Source organism: Catharus ustulatus, chromosome Z (genome assembly GCF_009819885.2).
Source record: "Catharus ustulatus isolate bCatUst1 chromosome Z, bCatUst1.pri.v2, whole genome shotgun sequence".
In the NCBI taxonomy this organism is placed as follows: domain Eukaryota; kingdom Metazoa; phylum Chordata; class Aves; order Passeriformes; family Turdidae; genus Catharus; species Catharus ustulatus.
Genome location: NC_046262.2, coordinates 3,971,049 through 3,991,801, shown reverse-complemented (window position 1 = coordinate 3,991,801; position 20,753 = coordinate 3,971,049). Strand labels below are relative to the sequence as shown.

At 37.8% G+C, this 20,753-nt stretch overlaps 1 protein-coding gene across 2 annotated transcripts; it reads right to left on the bottom strand.

The window, feature by feature from the left end:
- Positions 1-1,199: 1,199 nt before the first annotated feature.
- Positions 1,200-13,091, bottom strand: SYT4 (synaptotagmin 4). Of its 2 annotated transcripts, none has more exons than XM_033085893.2 (4): positions 12,586-13,091; positions 9,044-9,852; positions 7,389-7,509; positions 1,200-4,701 (listed from the first exon to the last, which is right to left on the bottom strand). In XM_033085893.2, the coding sequence occupies exons 1-4, from the start codon at positions 12,617-12,619 to the stop codon at positions 4,394-4,396; spliced, it is 1,272 nt and encodes a 423-aa protein (XP_032941784.1). In that variant the 5' UTR covers positions 12,620-13,091; the 3' UTR covers positions 1,200-4,393. The 2 variants fall into 2 exon arrangements, with proteins under 2 accessions (XP_032941784.1, XP_032941783.1); XM_033085892.2 differs by having other exon boundaries at positions 9,038-9,852; positions 12,586-13,090.
- Between the last annotated feature and the right edge of the window lie 7,662 nt (positions 13,092-20,753).

Genomic DNA, 20,753 nt, shown 5'->3' with positions numbered 1-20,753 from the left:
CTGTGGTTATGTATTTTTACCCCAGTTAAGCATGTTTTATCCATGATGCCATAAAATACAATGAGCTTACACAATAGTGTTAGATCTTGGGTATTTGTCCTTTAAAGAGGAGGATATCTGCAAGGCCTCTCTCAATGGTCTGTTGCAGCATTTTGAGGAACAAATAACAATCAGAACATGAACTTAGAGATTTCCCCTGAGACTCACCTGCATTGTATTTGAAAAACACAAAGACATCCTTGATGAAAACATAAAGACATTCTTGGTCAAAACATAAAGACATTCTTGATCTTTGTCCTGAATAAGTAGGTCTAGAATGTGAACCATGTGAATCACCATTGTTTGAGGAGAGCTGTACAATGCAAGGAAGAAAGAAGAAGTGCCTGCATGGGATGGAGTAGAGCAGTCTCACTTGATACCTGCCTCCTGGGGACAGGAGATTTGTCAGGGAGAATATACCAGCTTATAAATGTGGAAGATGTTCTATTTTATACATCTGGCTCATGAATCCTGTAACTGATTTCTGCCACAAGGATCAGGGATCCCTTCCAGATGCTGGAGCTCACAATGGGAGTCATTAAGTGGCAGTCTGTATCCAAGCTGCAGCTGCCTTCTTCCTTCCCTGATTTCTGTTTCTGTGCTAGTAATGATCTTAGAGACCAAGGCAGCAAAGTTTCTATTTGTGTATAGCACTTCAATCAATGTTTTCTCTATCCCAACTTCCAAACTCACCTGACTAGCTGGAGCCTGACATGACTTCCTTGTCAACAAGGAAGAGGTACAGCATGATTAGCCAGGGCAAATATTTTGTTTCTGGAAAACAACTAGAATGACAGTAGAATACTTCAATTTTGCTCCTTCTACCTAATATATTAGAATTCATTCTTGATTACATCTGTATATCAGTCCCTATAAGACTCATATTTTCTGTCATGGGCTGTGTTCCAAGTTCTAGCCCAAGTGCAGAGTACAATTCAGGACTCATATTCATCAAGCAGCTGGGAATAAAGAACATGTGATGTGCCTGAGTAGTATTTGGCAGAACAAATCTAATCCACCTCTGTGAGAAGAGGAAGATTTTGCAAGTCAAATGCTTTCTGATAGAAGCATGAAAGAGTAGACCATGAACACAAACAATAGCAGAAATATTTGGGGGTGGGGAAAAGATACATAGGTGGGATAATTATTTTGGGATGGGATGAACAAAAGCAGCAGTTTATTCTTGTCTTACACACATGGCACAACATACAGAACCAGCACAAATAACTTACAAAATCTCATACACCATGCTTCCTCTTGAATAGCTTCTATTAAGTTACAACACCATAACGAATCAGGTATTTAGTTACGACAGATCTCCAGACATGGATAGTCTCCCATTCAAGGAGTTATTATTTTCGTAAGCTACTTAGACAAACATCATTTTTTTACATGTTTAATACAGTACAGTATCCTTAACAGAGTTCGATATTCACAATGAGAATTGAATACTTTATAAAACAGCAGAATTTCTCACCTCAGTACAGGCCTACATTCGCTCTCCTGCCTCTTTCTGATTTAAAATGTGTTACAAGTCGTCTTTACTCAACTCTCCGAACTAAGAATTGCTTTAAATGAAAACAAAGCAAAACAAAACCAACATGTATTTACAGGATTTTTTTAGATTTAATAAAAACTTCTTTGCTTCCCTTTCCCATTCCAACCCCCCTACCCCCAAAAAACCTGCCATTTAGCTGGTAGAAATATTGACTCTCAAGCTGTTATAAAAACTAAGAAAAAAGAAATTAGTGACGACTTGTTGGATGCAAAATGAAAGATGATCATCACAGCCCAGCATTAATTCAAAAAGATGAATTGTTATCCCCTAATGTCATATTTTGTGTTCGCTGGAGACAGATGATGCCTGTCATCTGATTTTTAGAGATAATGAACTACTTATGGGCCAGCATACAAAAACCTCCATCTTTTTTAATTGCAAGATGCCCCACTCTCTTTGATGCAATCATTTCCAGCTCAGGTCTTTCCTTTTCAGAAATTATAACAACTCTGATTGTGTTATATTGACCTAAACTCTCCCAATTTCCATTGGGTAAAACAGTGTTTCCCCATATCCATGGTCCCAGTGGCATTTCTGGGTTGAGTCAGGAGAGTTTTGCTCTGTGATTGCTCTAGAAACCCCACTGAAGCCTGTGGGCATCTATCCTTTCATTTGGTGGCTTTGGATTAGCTCTGCTTGAATGCAGCTGGCAAACTCTAGCCCTTAAGCAGTTAATCAGCTTTCTAAAGAAATAATCAAAAAGATTCCTCTCCTTTATACATACAATACGCAATATTTTTACATTTAGCATCATCATAAAAAGCATGTTTATGTCATTTGAAAATGTATTTTTACAGAAATCTATAAACACTGTTGTATCAAACACATTCTCAAAAACTGGAGAAAATACTGACACAAAACCTGGAAGAGCCTCAATGGAATTCTCCCAGTACTATTTGTCTACTTGCATATTTCATATTTCAGTGTCCTTTCCTGCAAACATAATTTGGCCATATGAGAACAGGTAAAGTAGACAACAAATCCCCAACAGTTTTAAGTAGGACCTAGGTCTGTTGTTTAATGAAAGTAGATTGACATTCAATGTATGTTTGGTGTGTTCTAACCTGGCATGCCCGTTTTGCTACCTTTACTCACAATGAGGAGTACCTCAATTCCCAAGTAGTCTCATTTGCTTCAATGGGATTACCTGTGACAAATGATGTATGCAAAAATACTGAAAATGGTTTTCCACTTTTTTAACCCTTCTTATGTCAACAGCTAACATCACCATCTTCTTCTTTATATATATTGTACTTGAAAATGAAGTAGGACTAATACTTGCAAACAAATCTGTATCAGAAGTTAGTGCACAAACTTTAGGAAATAATCTGCTTATAGTTGTGCTATAGTTCTGACAGCCTAAAAACCTATCTGGTGTGACCAAGACTAAATTTCATAGGTCTAAATGCTTTATTTGTACGCTTCTTATTGTTACACTTGATATTTCCTCAGCCTGACACAATTTAAGTTTAGACGTGTCACACTGGCATGAAATCAGGATGTTGTTTCCCCTTACCACCACCATTTTCAGTACAGTCAGTAATGTACATTAATTCATATAATCAAAGTACTTCCCAAGTACTTTGTCTACGTAATATTGGAGAAATTATAAAGTGAATTTGGTTTCTTCTCCTGCAAAATTTTAAAAATGCATCGAAGTTTGTAAATTGATACTGACTGTAATGGCATTTGTTACAGTCCAGGAGGTTAAATACATGAAGTTAAACAGCAGAATAAGGTTTTCTTCTTTATTTATTCACTATTTTGTTTATTTTTAATAAATTTAAAAAAAAAAAAACAACCAAAAACATAAACCTGTTTTTCATACTAGCGAATCTTTAAGATATAATTAGTAATTATGAAAAGGAAAAGTAATTGATTGTAATATCCTGTAAGTTACATCATCTCAACAGAAATTCTTTTGTATGGCTTGAAATGTTTAAAGTGTAATCCTATCTAGAGGAAAAAAATACAAGCCATATCTAACCCCGAATTCTAGCTATACTGTAACATGTACAGTCACCCGTAAAGGAGCCCTTTTAACAAAAAAGTGTATGTTGATGTGATCATTAGTTTGAAGAATGTATCTGTTTTGGTCTCTGTAATAAAACAAACTATATATAAAAATTTACTAAGGAAAATTTGACACTTAAAAAAATAGTTTTACACAATGTGATATGTAAAGCTAAATGCTGAAAACATCTTCATTCTTTGGAATGATTAAAGTATAAATAATCAAAACTTGCAAATAATGACTAAATTTTCATAAAAGGTTTTTGGTGTAGGGGCGAGAAGAATTCCCCCCCCCTACTCACTCTCAATCCCCATGGCTTTTATAGATCCATCCCCTTCCCTAATAAGCCACAGGTGGGGTTTTTTTTGTAATTGTATTGTAGCAAGGTTATCTTCTCGTATATATGAGTCACTAAGTGACTCTTTCAAAAACTAGTTTGTTCTTCTTAAGGTTTACAGTGCTTCAGAATTTACAGGCCACTTAAACTCTAGAAGAACATTAATCTGAACTAATTATGTTAAAGTTTAATGAAATATAAATTCTGTTTTTTACTGTAAAAATTAAGTTACCTTCTGTTTTGATAATTCAATCCAATTTCATTTCAAATCCCTGACCCCCTTGAAAAAATAAAAAAAAAGTTCTGTATTTAATAGCTAGTAATTATACACAGCAAAGAAAAACAAAAAAACCCAAAAAAATACAAAACAAAACAAAAAGAAAACTTGCTCCTTGCCTATGGAAATAACACATAGAGTTTTAAGATTCAACCCTTCTCTAAGCTGCTAACCATCACATAGCATATGCCATTTGGCAATTTGTCTCCTGGGATATTCACAAATTTCCTTCCAGTGCTCTCCACCTGTTCCTTCTTCTGAGGATCCCAAGGTTAACCGGCCAATGACCTCATTCCTCGACCCCCTGTCTGAATCTAAAACCAGAAATTCAATGCTGATATCATCAAGGCCCTCACAAGGAATGTCAAAGACAAACAATTCATTGAACACTGCATTGGGGGTACACTTCTTCACGTGGGTTTTCTTTTTAGAAATTCTTTTCTTGGAATGATACAGGTTCACTTTGACGTAAGGATCTACAATGAAAAGAAAGAGCACAGATCATCTATTGAACAATGTTTAGAAATTCCTTGATCTAATTTATGGTAAAGTCCATAATTATCCAATATAATTACATCACAATGAGTAGTTGTTTCAAGTTATTAAGGATGATTCACCTAATTCAATTTTTACTTTTTTTTCTTTACAGAGATGAATTAGCCCCTTAATTTCCTTTTATGGTCACCAAAATAGTGTTCAAACCAGGCAGTGAAGTTTAGACTGTGATCCAATACAGGTGTTTCCTTCAAGAGATAAGTTCTGTCCTATAGTCCATTAAACCAACAACACCTCTACCATATTCAAAGATGGTCTGAAAATGCACAAAATTCTAAAGGTCTACAAAAAAATATGTATTATTGCACAGAAATTTGCTTTTCACACATTCTGTTGGAGTATAATCTTCAGCACTAATCAAACTTATGAAGAGAAGATCTTCAGAAAGGATTGAATAAACTTGGACTGAGAGAAAGGATGTGATATTTCTGCTGGGGTTCTATTCACTTGATTAAATTGAGGCCACCAATTGTTTTTGAACAAATATGACACTAAACTTTAAATGTAAAGGTATGTTTAGGTATGTTTTAAATGTAAGGGTATGTTTGCTGTTGGAATGTGTGTCTGTCTTTATACTTATACTGTACTACTGTTGAATACAGGAAGGGAAAATGTCCATATTTTCAGCTGCCATACAACTTTGAGTGTTTGCATTCATCATAATTTTATTTAATTGTTGTGAGTTTCCCTTGCTATTGTCTTCAATAATGGCCATATTTATTCTTTCAGAGGAGACATTTTAAAATTCAACCCTTTCAATTACTTTGGCATTTATTCTGTGAAATTATGGGCCTCTTTCCAGGTTCTTGTGGTGCAATGATGTAGTACAAACTCTTCTCTGCTGAACCCAGTCAAACATGATATTTTATGTAAACAATCAGCCAAGTTAATCATCAAGAGCACCTGACACTTTTTTAAAAGAAGGAATAGTAAAACTGAACAGTATTTGTACAGTTTATGTCACAGTAATCAGATTGAAATGGTTAGATGAGTAAAAGTTATGTTTTTTCTTGAACTGACAGTAGTCTATTAGAATAGAGTAATGGAGAGGATGTAATAGAGTATCTCTTCACTTTCACATTCTATTACCATAGTGAACATTTCAAAAACAGAGCTTAATGAAAATACTCAATGGCTTTGAAATTACTGTATGTCATACAAACATAATATCAAAATGAATATCAATCAATGGATTCATACTGGTTTCCATTTCTTTTTAGAGGAAGTTTTGTTACCTTTGATCAACCGCTAGATAAGGTTGAAGAGTTCCTCTTGATTTTATTAGGCTAGTAAAGGTCACTTATCTCCAGTGACCAAAGAAATCAGGGAGATTGTGAAAATGGAAGAGCTTCTGAGTATTAAAAAATTCCTCTCTTCTCAAGGAGGTTGAATTCTGGAATTGTTTATTTTATCCCAGGTGGGTGCTGTGACTAGGAGGGCTTTTCTTGCCAAGTTATTTTCCCAGCTGGGTAAACACCAGGCAGGTCTGTTGAGATCAACTGGCTGGTATGCTGCCTTCATGAAACCACCACTATCTTCTGTGACTTTGGGGTTGATTTTTAAAGTACATATCCTCACTTTTAGTCAAGTAAATTGTTGGGTTCCATATGCATCCTTTCTCCTTCTGATACGTAAAAAAAAATTTAGATAAAAAGGAAGGTTTAAATGGAACTCAATGAGAGTTACTTATAGATTTGTTTCATTTAATTCAGTATGAGCTAATTTTCCAGGTAAATTGCATTATGAGAAATAGAAAAACTGTATAATTGACTGCAGTAATAATTATTCGGTGCTTCCCAAATCTACTTCCTCTTCTGCTTTTTTCATAATATAGAATGAAATGGAAGACTATAAGTTCAATAAAGAAGAGCGGCAGATGTGGTACTACAGCCCTTTTTTGTGTACTGTTGTATTTGTGTGGCAGTCTTATATATAGGACATTAAATTTTATACTGTTATTATGTTATATAGCCTTAATGTGCCTTCTATGTGCAATTCTAGAATTGGCTTCAGTGGAGATTCCACTGAATGAGAAATAGCAGCAGACAAGGAGAAGAGAGGATAAAACCTGATCCCTCTTAGTGCACCCCAAATTTAGCTCACGATAAAGCATGTGTGCCATGCTGCCTCCTCCCAGCACTGGCACAGCTCACCTTTTCAGCTTGCTAAAAAATGCTAGGGCTCAGTGGGCCAAATTCAACACAGAGGTAAGAGGCTGCTTTTCTTCTGAGATAAATCATATGATGATCTCATTCAATACTGATCTTCTACAAATAAACTCTTTTTTTTTTTGTCATAAATAAAGCTTCTGGTATCTGCAAACAACATCCCACGCTTATGGCAGATGGGTTCTGTTCAAGACAATCATAAAACTCATTGGTTTCCAGTGCTAGCAGATGTCACCATTTTTTTATGCGATTGAGGAACAAATTTGTAAAATACATACCCTGGAAATAAAGCATTGACCTAGATATTAATAAAATGAATAGGATGTAAATACCATTTCTGCATTTTTGGAATATTTTTAGTCTTTGAAATGCAGCACTTCAGCTGTCTTTTATCATTCTGTTTCATATTCTTAGGTTATATTAATTATTTAAACCATTACCTGATAGTCCTGACACATCAGATTTAGGCAGATGCCTGGCTTTTAGAACAACGACAGTGAGGGTGTTTGTTGTAGATTGATAACAGAGAGAGACCAGTAATTCTCCACGACCAGATGATTTCTGAGGAAATTAAAGTGGAAAAAAAGGAATAAAACTATTTATAAGCAATTATATTGACCAAGCTTTAAACCAGAGTTAGAAAGGTTTATGAAATGTCACAGAAGTGTATACTCTGAAACTCTGTAAAAGAACATAACATGTGCAACTATTCTGATTTGCATAGTGAATGTAATTTTTTTCTCTATTAGTTATATAACTTTTCCTATGCTTGTTTATCCGTCTGAACAAATAAAACAATAAATGAACAATAAATGGACAGTATAGGTTGACATGACATCATTATCTTTGGAGAGTAGAAATGAAATAATGAAAAAAAAAACCTCAGTTAAAAAAAGAAAATTATCTTAAGCAAAGCAAAATTCCATATAGATATATTGGGGAGAAAAAAATCTAGTAAACGTAAATAAAAAATATTTGGTAAAGTATTTTAAACAGAAAGGATTCAAACTGTCAGTGAAATCTTATCCCTTGACACTCTAAAGCAGTATAATATATGTGAAATAAAGGTGAGATCAAGGATTTTCTCTATGATTATCTGATTTGAATTAGCAGGAGTTGTTTATTTTAAAGGGAGAAGGAAGGCAAGAGAAACAAGAGAAGATAGTACCTTTTATACCAGAAAATCCAGTAAGTTATCAACAAAAGATCAGCAACATGCTTATATTTGTTGCTATATAGTGATAGAATTGCAAAATAACAGTATTAGCTATGTTGCCTAGTAGACATTAATTTTATTTGTTAGCATGCTTATCATTTGAAACGAATCATGTTGGATGTCAATACACATTCCACTTCCTTAACAGGGGTTTAAGAGACGTGTGTGTGTGATGCCTATGACCCTTACATCCTGATTTGAGACAGCACAGCATGAAATATTTCTGTCCCAGTAAAGTCAGGAAGTTTTGTTGGTAACTCCAACAAGTCTACTTTTACAACTTTTAGTAAACCTGCAGCCTGTATCACAATTCATGAGAGACAAGGTGGTGACAGCACCAATGTACAAGAACACCCTACAACATCAACAATATGGTCTCTAACAGGTCCCACTTCTCTAACTAAGGACTACCTACATTTCTTAAGAATATGCTACACAACTCATGCAGTTGACATTTCCGTTGACTTCAGCAAGATTTAAGAAAGAATTATGTCAAATATAATAGGGGATGGAGGAGAAAAGAAATAATACATAAATATTTTTATTCTTTCATTTAAAAGCAATTAAAAGCAAATCAGTGGGGGTTGAGTCTGCTTGAGTCAGCTGATATGGGTCCTCTCAAACCTGCTGGACCAGATGAATAAGAAATTAGAACTTACGGAATTAGCAATTTCTTTCAACAAGCTTGTTTGTAATGTGGTTTTTTTCCATTGTGTTTGTGTAATGGCTTCCTCACACTGCCATTAGGAAAGCATCTCAGGAATTGCCTGGTGAGCTTTTTGGTTTTTCTTTCCAAGATGGCAGCAGCATTACACAAGAATCACAGCTAACCCTGTCACAACGTTTTCAAACTTTGAATAAAAAAGGTGTTACCCTAACATTTCTTTTGATGATCTCTCTGTCCATTAGCAGCCTTCCTTCCGAGAGTTCAATTCCAGCGAGGGGGATGAGGACTTCTCCAATGACATCATCTCTGGAAAATCTGTCGAAGCTCAAGACCATGAAGTGAAGTGTTAAGTCTTGAATTTGGCTGTAGGGGATCCCATAAAACGTAAAAGTCTCATCAAAAGCTGGATCTAAGGTTTTTCTCAGCACTCTGGTTTTCACCTTGTGCTTTTTCTCAGGCAGGATTGTCATTTTGATGTAGGGATCAGAAGTCATTGACTGTTCATCCATTGCTGGCAGCCCACGAGCTTCTTTGATGTTCACTACAAATGCTTTTTTCTCAAAGTTGTACTCTAAAGAGAAAAAGAGAGTTCCTAACTTGTCTTGTTTATCTTCAGATGACAGGGAAGTGATGGATTTTAAGCTGTCAGGGGATACTGAATCTTTCTTCCTTTCTGCAAAGTGCTTAGGAGATGAATTTTCAGGATCTGGAGAGCCCTGCATTTTTGTGGTTGTTTTGGGGAAATTGCCATTTAGATCTCTCTTCTCCAGGTCAAGATGAAGAGAATTCTTTGGCATTGCTGATTTGTTCTTTGCTTCACTTTTATCATCTGCTCCAAACTTCTTTTTGCTGTTGAGATTCTCAGGGTAAATATCAACCCCCTTCAGAACATGCACAAACTTGTATGGAGGGGTCTTATTGGACTTGGAAGATTTGCGTTGGCAGCAGATCCAGGCAAAGAGGGAGACAGAGAAGACAAGGCCAAATGCACTAAAGATCCCAACCACTGTAGGAATTTCATCTGCAAATCAAATAAATAGCAAGCACATAAACAGCAGTACCTTGAATTCTGCGTGATATTTAATAAAGCAATAATTTAGTAAAACAAGCTGATATGAGATGGTGATATCAGCAGGATTGACAGACTGGAAATGCTCTGCATTGTACACATTGCTCGCCATCTGCAGGCACCAGTGTGCAGTCCCACTCTAAGGCACACTTGTTATGCTAGTATTTTTCCATACACGGAGAGTTAGGGAGGAAAATACTATTCCCATCCTAATAATAATCACAGTTCGTAATTTCTGTACTGTCTCAACCCTCTGTATGTAGTTTCTGAGTTTATATATCTGTGAGTAACACAGCCCTCAGCTGGTTTCAGCTTTGGCTTTAGGGAGGTTTTGTTGGTTAGGTAAAATACACTCTGAAATATATATTACTTATAGCTACATCGTCTGCCTTCCATAGTGTTTCCTAGAATACTTTGTACACTCAATTAACTATTTTTAATGGTCTGATCACATAATTGCCTGGAGATATCTCTTGAAAGAAGTGAGTTTAATTGGAGGTTATAGCACTCAACAGTTTCACTGGGATTTTCAATACTTTGCAAGAGGAAGTCTATCAAGAAAATTTAGAATAATTATATGGCAAGTGTCTTTTCCAGATGGATATGACATTAGGTAGCACACGTGAGTTCAAAGCTGAGTTTGTTATTGGCAACCACTAAGCTTTATATTTAAGACACTGAAGCAGAGCTTATGGAGAGTTTACAGAAAGGGTCAGTACTTCTTAGGAGTATATAAGAAAAAATGTTAAAACAGAATTCTCTAGAGTTTTAATATGAATCTGGTACTTACATTGAATAAAGAGAAACCTGAGCAAGTGTTACAACCTCCATTACCATGTGGCTATATCATTTACATATGGAGTATCATTAGCCCTTCAAAGCATGCATGGAAGGGTAAATGAGCACAACTAATTAGAAAGCCAATTTTGCCCATAAGTAACATTGTTAAGTGAGTTCAAACCTCCCACAATGTAACAATCAGAGCTTAATCTCTATTCCTTGCAACCCTGTCTGTCCAATAGAATATTAATGTCATGACATTGTTTATTCATACAGACAATTATGTAACAGTTCTCTTTCTCTCTGGTCCTTCTGAATGAGTACAGAAAAACTATGCCCCTGTATTACTAAACCAACTTCATCCAGGCAAAAGCTGGGCAGATAAATGTGCTGCCAATACACGTTTGCTTTTTAGTGGCATGATTCACAAAAAAAAAAAAAAAAAGTCCACAACAATACTATCAGAGCAAAGTAGGACATAATGTTCCAGCACAGAAATGATCAGGCCTGGCTATTAATTTTTTATGACAACACTTCCCTGATGCCTACAAGCTGCACTAGTGTATATACTTAATTGCAAGAACTTAATGAAGTTACTGAAAGCCATATACATAATCAAAAAGTATTTTTCCTAACTTAGGCACATGGTTTTGAGTTTCAAGAATTCCCTGCACTGCAGAAATTTAAATGCACACAGTGTAAAAATAGTAAGCTAAAGTAACTGAAAACTAATCAGAATACTTTAATATCTTTTAAGAATGGTTTGTACATTTGCAGTACTTTCTAATGAGATAATAGACTTTTCATAGTAATCATAGATATTATGTTCTAATTTAATTCTAGAACTACTGAAAGTAGTGACAAAATCAATTTGATGATTGAAATATTAATCATGTTTCTTAAATAAGTAATTAGACAAGCATGATGTCACAAGTGTGGTTAGAAACCTCAAGTGGGTGGAATAGGAAAGAAAATGAAATGGTAACTAAAATTTTATATTTACAACAAATTTTCTCACAACATTAATTTCTTGCTTTTGTCATAATCAATTGGTTAACATTCAAGGGAGTGCATGAATAGAAAACATCACCTACTGATTCTGGGGGAAGTTACTATCCCAGTTATTTGATATAAATCTGGAGTCTCTTCACTAAGTCAATGGAATGATCCTTGAATCAAACCACTGCTAAAGCAAGCGGAATGCAGACTAGAGTCAATATTTGTAAAGCAGAGTTCACAAATGTTCTCTCTTACTGCTTTTCTGACTAAAACAACTTATGTATGCATTTTATAAGTGCACATACATGACTGTTTCTGAAATTTCTAGTACCACAGTGCATCCATTGCACAGATATGACAAAACTGAAAAGTTCATTGTCATCTTTGTTACTCTTAATGAAACCGGGTTGGTTAAGATGCAGCTGTTCAACTAAAAACACTGAAATCCTGTATTTTCATCTTCCTAGCAATGTCCTTTCACTTTAACTAACGAGTGACCTACAATAAAAATAAAAGGAATGACAATCATTCCAAGAATGACTTGAACAAAGATTTTCTCTGTGGCACAAGATGCATTTATATCATCTAACTCTTGATGCACATTACTTCAACAGAGATACAGAAAACAGCCCCAACCTCTCCCATCCAAAACCGCACCTACAAAAATCTCTTTATCTCTTCCGGTACTTTACCAGGGAGGAGGAACGGGTAGGGAGGAAGGAAGAGAGATTAGGGAAAGAAAGCAGATTCACACAACTTCTGAGACCTGAAGAGAACTGCGGGGAAAACCAGGTCCCTCCCAACAAGCTGAGCTGGGAGGCACCGGGAGGCTCAGCAGAGGTTTCTCCTCTCCCGGGAAGGGGAGCATCACCCAGCCCCGGCTGCGGGGACCCGGGACGCGCTTACCGAACTGCTGGCGGCTGTCCGCTATCGGGGCCATGTTTGCGGCGAGCGATGTCCGCGGGGCTGGAACCTCTGTCCGGTGCTGGAGCCGCTGTCCGCGGTGCTGGAGCCGCTGTCCGCGGTGCTGGAGCCGCTGTCCGCGGTGCTGGAGCCGCTGTCCGGGATGCCGAGCGACTCGCCCGGGGCACCAAGCGCACTGCACTGCTGTCCCCTGGCTGTCCGCTCTCACGGCTCCCAGATAATCGTCTTTGCCAGCGCAGTTAAAAAAATAAATAAATAAATAAAGGGGGAGGAAAAAAGGAACAACAACAAAAAACACCCAAAACCCGGAGACACGAGCAGTGGGGACAGTGGAGGAGGAGGCTGCGAGGGGACTGGAGGAGACGGGGGAGGGGAACCTTCGGTCCTCCCCTTTGCACACTGATTTGCAACCCCCTTCCTGTTTTGGCTCTTCTGAGTAGCTCCGCTCTGAGACTGAGTACGTGGTTGAAACCCAAATTGACGCAATCCTGACGCTACAGGGCTGAAATCAGCACCTTTCCCGCCTCCCTCCCCCCCTCCCTAGCCACCACACCCTCCCTCCTTTCCTCTCTGTCTCTCTCTCTCCCTTCCTACACCCTCCTCCTCCCCCCGCTCCCCGTCCCTGTCTTGGATTGAACAACATGCACTCATCGATTATTTTAACTGCCTTGCTGCAGGTTATGAGCTCCCCCCCACACCCCTCCACTGGACACAGACGGTGAAATAGCAATGTCTGTGATTCAGTGCACCCTCTGGAAGATATGGGTGTGCCTCTTTTGCCAGGGTAAGATCTATTTATTTGGTTAATTAACTGCCAGCTGTACAGGTTGCAACAATGTGAAAGAGCTGCCAACCTGAGACAGTCCAGACATCTCGTCTCCAGCTGCAGGGCACACATTTTTTCCTATGACTGACGTGATACATTTACTGAATTTGAGTCACGAAAACTCCGGACGTGACTTGTTCCTATGTCTCCTCCTTGCTTCCTCCCAACATCCATCCCCACATAAACATTCAGCCCCCAGTTTGGAAATCCTCTTGATCTACCTGCGGGTCTGGGAAAGAGATTTAACCTAAAGACTTTACCTAAATACTTCTAGATTTTACTGGTTCAGATGTCTTGTGTCCCAGTGTGAACTGAGAATGTGGTGGGGAGACAGGGAGAGTCTGCATACAGGAGGAATGCAAGGGGAATAGGACAAGAAAGTGGGACTGCCTGTAACTAGAATGTCTACAGTGTATAATAAACCAAGATAACTCCTTGTGAAGCAGAACTGCAAAAGCCAGCACCTGGCATCTGACTCCTCCTGGATTCAAATGGAAGTATAGCAGCCAGGTTTGGAGCTAATTCTTCTGCATAAATGGGAAACAGGTGTTGTTGCTTCTCTAAATAACAAAATCCATAGTCTGGCATGACCTTACTCCATGGTCAGCCACTTGGAAGATAGTATGTCTTGCCCCATTTAAAAGCACATTCTTCCTTCTCAGTGAAGTCAGCAGAGCTCCTGGGATTTTAGAACAATTAAAGTGGGAAAACCATGGAATCATAGAATATCTTGAGTTCAAAGGGATCTGCAAGGATCATCAAAGTCCAGCTCCGGGCCCTGAGCATAGCACACAAGAATCCCACTATATACCTGAGAAAGTGTTGTCAAGATGCTTCTTGAACTCTGTTAGGTTTGGTTCTGATGACCACTGCCCTGAGGAGCCTGTTCCAGTGCCCAATCACTATTTGGGGGAAGAATCTTTTCTGAACATCCAGCATAAACCTCCATGACTGAGTTCATTTTCTCATGTCCTGTCACTATTCACCACAGAGATCAGCCAACCCCTCTGCTGCTTTTCATGAGAAATATACAGAATATGTATATATGGTTGTGTACAGTGATGATGCCCCCCTCAACCTCCTCTTCTCCAGCTGAACAGACCCTCAACCACTCCTCATACTGTTTCTCCTTTGGATCCTTCACCATCCTCACAGCCTTCCTTTGGACACCCTGTAAGGCCTTCATCTCTTTCCTACACTGTGGCACCTACAAACTGCTCACAATACTCGAGGTGAGGCAGCCCCAGCCCAGAGCAGAGTGGGACAATTCCTCCCTTGCCCAGCTGGCCATGCTGTGCCTGCTGTCCCCAGGACAGGGATGTCCCTCCTGGCTGCAAGGGCACTGCTGGCTCAAGTTCAACTTGCCACTGACCAGAACCCCCAGATTACTTTCCATGGCACTGCTTTCCAGGATCTCATTTCACACTGTCTCCATACACCCAGGGTTACCCTATCACAGGTAAAAGTTTGGCACTTTACCATGTTGAACTTCATGCAGTTGGGGATTTCCCTTCTCTGTCATTTGTCAAGGTCTCTATTCAGGACCTGTCTGCCCTTGAGAGAGTTGATAGCTCCTCCCAGCTTAGTATCCTTGGCAAACTTAACCTCCCTTCAAGTCAACGTGGCAAGCTAAATGAGGTGCCTGGCATATCCTGGTCTTGAGAATCCATTGTTCAGTATTTTTTAATCTGCTTCTGTTATACCTTCAGCAACTGGGCCTTGGTATACAGTTCCAAAACTGTTGCAGGAGCAGCCACAGCCACTACCATGATCATCATTACATTCCATTCTTTTTAATAAAATGCAGAGTACACCTTACCACCACTGTTCCTCTTGCAAACACTTGGAGTACAATGAATTTGAATATAAGAAGGTTGAAGAAACTGTTGTAGAACACTTTTTTTAGTGTGTTTTGGCAGAACAATTTGATTTGGAATCTTTGGATTCACATGTTGGCACAAATCCAAGAAAACCTGGCTCAGTTTATTCTTTCTGGCAATCCTCTTTACCCTAACCTTGCTATCCACTTCTCTTTCCCTGTCCAAAATCCAGCCTTGCTCAAAATGTGTAGATATTGAAAGTAATCACATTTGATTTAGACTACATTCCAGGTATATGAACTTCCAGATATGACAAAAATAAACAAAATCCTAAAAGAAAATTTGAGTTAAGCATATATAACTGGATTATTGGATTATTGTAAATTACTGTGTCTGGACTTTAAAAACAAAGCACTGAGAATCAATATGTGGTAAATCCAGGTAGTGCATTTGTACTACTTGAGCTGGGACAGAGTGAGCATATATAATATGTTGACACTTGAATTATTGTCAGCAATTTTTGAATATTTTTATTTTTATTTTCTTTTTTTTTTTTTTTGAGTAAACCCCAAGACTTCCTTTATTGAAATACACATAATTTAGAGACCACATGAAATTATAAAGATAATTGATTCTGGTTTTCTTCTGTTTAGTTTCTCATAGGTTCCAGGGATATATAAAAAGCTTTTGCACAATATGTGATTTATTTTTATAATTCACAGGGATCATTCATTTCAACATTCAATGTTTTCTTTTTTCTTCTCTTTTTATTTTCTGGAACAACACTGATGAAAGGGGGAAGATATGTGTGCTTTTATTTCTTTTTTCTCTCCTTGTCAGAAATCTGTGATAGTTTGTGATAGGTTTTAGATAACAGTTAAGACTTATGTGGTATTGTGTTGTGTACAAACATAGAGTTGAGAGCTCTTCATCTCAGCTCTGTGTATCTGTATCACTTTAATAAAGGTAGCATAAAAAAAGTTTCAGAACAGCAAGACTCTGTCTTTAGAAACTTGGAGCTACCAAGGCTGTGTATGCATAGAAGCATGTGCAAACATATCTATAGATATGAAAATAAGTAATTTTATCTCTTGTTTGCTTTGGTCAGTGAAATAGCAAATAGACATTTTTTTGCATCACGCATGAATGTTCTGTTTTTAATACAGGACTCCACTTACTGGAACAGAGTGCTCATCACTGAAAATACTTGAGGAGGAGGTGGAGCTCTGAGTGCTGACACATCTCAAGACAGACACATGTTTGCTGCCTGCGTTGTGCAAGCACCATCTAGTGTACGGCTCAGACCCATCAGCACTGGATGACGAACGTGCATCCCTGCAGGTACTGCAAGCACAAGGATATATAAACAGCTCACTGCTGATTCATGGCCCTTCTGACAAGTGTCCAGAGAGACAATCGTGTGAATCCTGTGTGTTTCTTAACCAATTAAGTGATGGCCTTTCAGTCCTGCAAAACAATAATGACTCACCATTTCTGCGGCTGGGAGATTTTCACATTTCCCTCTGTTATAATGAAGCATTGTGTATACTTCCCTTCTCACAGTTTGCAGCAGACTTCAGTACAAACTCAGGCTAGGAACTCACTGCCCAGGTGATATTCCCTTCCTTTTTCCAGCAAAAAATGATCTCAAACACTTTCAGCTCAGAGACAGGACTATAAAAGGAGTTGGTTGAGATTTTCCATGCACTGAATTGAAATGGATTGATTGATCATCTGGAAAATACCACAACATGTGATTTGGCTGACTGTATCATAACAAGACCTTCTGTGGTCTGAAAACCAGATTATTGGTGCACATGCATGCGCAGAGCATCCTCCTCCTACTCCAAGAAGAAGGAGTGTAGTTGCTAAGTGACAGAGATTGTTCACTTCCCAAAGCAGATAGTCCCACAATACACATATGGGGCTGGAAAAGGTGTCTCCCCACACCTGCAAATGATTTTTTGCTGTTTGCCAGATCCACATGCCTATATGTGTAGAAAACATAATCCTTTCCATTTAAGAAAGAAAAGAAAAAAACCAAAATAATTTTAAACAAGTGTCCCTCCAGCGCCTCCTCCCCCCAAAGTCAACCAACACTTAAAAATAAAACTCAGAGATTTATATGTATGAGGTGAAGTTGGGGAAACAGACCTTTTCTACCACTACAGAATGTTTACCTGGAGCTTAAAGACAGTTTGATGTTTGCAAAAATAGTATATAATTTTGAGTTCTGCAGTTGCCAGGTGCCAAACTACAGACATTAATTAATACTATTCAGCACCTATGAAAATCAAGCCTCTAGCCATGCTTACAAAAAAAAAACCTCAGCAAGAACACTGATAGCAGTCCCTGGTTTTGGGAAGTGAAGAGCATTCAACACTCTGAAAGTCAAACAACTTCAAAGGGATCTACAAAGGATTTAGGTAATCATACTCTCCTTAATTTCCACTTCAGTTAGCTCCACAATTAGACAGTAGAAAGGGGCCAGCATCCCTCTCTGTCTCATCTCTAAGCCTTTGACATTTCTTAAATGCCTGAAGGCAACTTTTTGAGTACCACACACACTCAAGTGGACTTATCACACCACTTATCAGTGGTCCATGGACTTATCACCTGAAATCTCACCTTGTTGCCTATTTGGTCTTACAATGTATTTCCCTAGGTTGCTACTGAATTCATCTTCATGCATTTAATGTTCAGTGCTACAGTGAAATACTTCAGCATGGCTTCCAGCTTCTGCTGCAGAATGGTGTACATTTTCTGGACTGTATTTACCAGTCTCATATGGCTACACCAGATACCACATAGCTTATGAAATGGCACAAGAGGTATGGATTCTGGTAACTGGATCATCCTCCAGCACATCCACTGAATTTCAGGCCTACAGATCTAGAGACAAACTTTTCCCTCTCTAGGACTTGGTTGTATTGCTTCTGAATACATGAAGAGTCACCTAAAAGCTCTAAACTTTCACACAGAACAGGTGAATACAAGGAAGTACAGGAAACCTGTAGAGACCTGGAGCAGCAGCAGAGGATTGAAGAGAGGTGCCTGCTACAATGGTTGGGCTAAGCAACCTGCCTCAAATTTCATTATATTGTCATTTAATCAGCCAAGGAAACCCTGTAGCTCATCTAAAGGTGTGTAGAAGTGTGCATTAGTGCATTCAACATGAAATTCAGTCATGCCCCAGGGATCACTGGAGCAGATTGCCCAGAGAAGTTGTGGGGAAATTTACAAACCTGGAAATTTACAATGCTAGATTGGATGAGGTTTGATATGGTAGTTTTAGGTCTGACCTCCATTCCTAAGGCTATGTGAGGAATCTACAGTTGCTCTTGCATTTTCTCATCAGAAAAAAACAAACCAAGTGGTTTTTTTTCTTCCATAATGGTGCTGTGTAGACCAGTGTCTTGATAAGATTGTAAGTATGACAGTTCATTTAGCAGTGATTTTTATTTTAAGGAAGCAACGTTGGTTGTTTGACTGGTGGCAAGTTTCTTCCTTTTCCATGCCTTCAGAACTGGGAAAGTTTGCACAACGTTTTGATGAGCACATAATGATAATTATTTTGTTTTGGTGTTTTTTTCATTTTAAGATATCTCTGCACTTCTGCATGGTGGATGAAGAAAGAGAAAAAAAACCACTCTCTGTTACCATTAATTTTTTTTTTTTCAAATTGATTTCAATCCATACATATTGAAACTCACAGTCTTTCCAAAGTGCCTGAAAATCAAGTCTCTGGGGGTTTCTGGCACATTTGTGTTACAAGGTATCATGAAGCAGACCTTGGTTTTGTAGGAAGCAGCTACTAATAATTTCTATGATGTTTCTTGCTTTATAATTTTTTTTATTTTTAAGATTTTTTTTTAATATAAGACAAATATATCAAGTCAATTGACAGTTCTACTTTGTTAACAGCTAGATTCTGCTGTTTTTAATGTGTTAAGGTTCATGTGTGAGCTGGTAAAATTACTGTACCTGTATCTATTTTATAGGCTCTGTGGTCTAGGTGAGTCAGAACAACTCTCACACTTTCAGCCCAGTCTATAAATACCTCAGGAGATAGAATACTCTTTCATATTAGTAACCTCTGCCTGTAGAGGAAAAGAAAATTTCATTTCCTCTTCAAGTAAAGGTTTTGTTAGCAACAATGCTGAAAATAGGAGGCCAAATCAGAATCTTATTTTTGTCATGGATCGCTTTTGCCTGTTACTTCGCAGTTCAAATATAGCTCAAATAAAGAAAGAAAGGTTTCATTAGAGAAGGACAGGCTTAGACTTTGGAGAAGTATTATGGTATTACAAGGTTTAAATTAATTTTAAGTTCTTACCTAATTAATTCAGATTTCTTTAGAAATTTCATCCTTAATTAACAAACAGGCTTTTATTTTTTTAAATTTAATTAATAAATACAAGGACTGAAAACTATGCAAACCCAGGGGTTTAAGGCTTAAATCTTACCTAACTTCAGTTTTATGAACTTTGGTATAAAATCCAAACTTGCAAGTTCCTGATGGATTTATGTTTTAGCCTGTGAACCTCTTGAGAAACCTTAGAACAATGACTTCCTGTAAGATGTTTGCTTTTACGGTGATGCTCAAGAATTTTTGCCCTGGTATATGAAGAAGTGAGGTAATTAGTTCGTTTCTCAGCACCTGTTTTCCATTCCTCAGACATGACTGATGGAGCAGGTGTCATACAAAAAAGAGCCTTATTACTTTCTAGGGCATCAGAGATTGGAGCATTCCACCAGGAAGTTCATAATCAGCTTTAAACCCTTCCTGTGCACCTATTCCTTGTGAAAATATCCTAAACAACATTCTTCAAAATTAGAAATGTGCCTATGATAATTTTCCAATGTAATAATGTACTGGATCAGAAAATAATTACACAGCATAAACACAGAACTTAGAACAATCCTTTGAGGATGGAGATGCATTTTATCATCTTCATCCCAAGCAGTCCTCTATCATAGTACCAATGGCAGCTGAATATTACATGTGAAAATGTTTCTTTCTGACAAGATGTTTAATGTTTAAAAGCTCAAATGTTGGAGAAATTCTCTGAAACTCAGACTAAAAGCTCTGCACTATAGAGGGAATTTAGAAAGGGTAAGTAATGCAATATGTACCACTTTCATTCTTAAGACTGCTCTTTATCTTGACTTTAAGGATTACATGATACAATTCAAAAAAGGTATTATTGTTAACATTTACAGAATTTAATGATGGAAATGCTGCAACACTTACTATTCTGCACAGATGAAGCACTCCTAAGACAGAGAAAACTGGAATTGCAGTGAAAAAGAGAGGAAGGGAAGGAGGAAGAGGATTTTTAAAGATAGAAACCCTGTAAAAATCCATACAAGCAAGTAAATATTTGATCCCAAATATTCTGCACTTTGTGTGTGTTCTTCATCAGATGTGAAAGCTCTGACCGAAGTTCTTAAGGCTGACATACTTCAATTTAGGCATACAAATTTATATTACAATGCGTGGA

Excerpts from the sequence above, each read along its gene's own strand:
- SYT4 (XM_033085892.2), bottom strand. The coding sequence starts at position 12,619 with ATGGCCCCGATAGCGGACAGCCGCCAGCAGTTCG. Across the intron at positions 9,853-12,585 it reads GGACAGCCGCCAGCAGTTCG|ATGAAATTCCTACAGTGGTT; the intron begins GTAAGCGCGTCC and ends TTTGATTTGCAG. Across the intron at positions 4,702-7,388 it reads TGATGTGTCAGGACTATCAG|ATCCTTACGTCAAAGTGAAC; the intron begins GTAATGGTTTAA and ends TTTTCATTGTAG.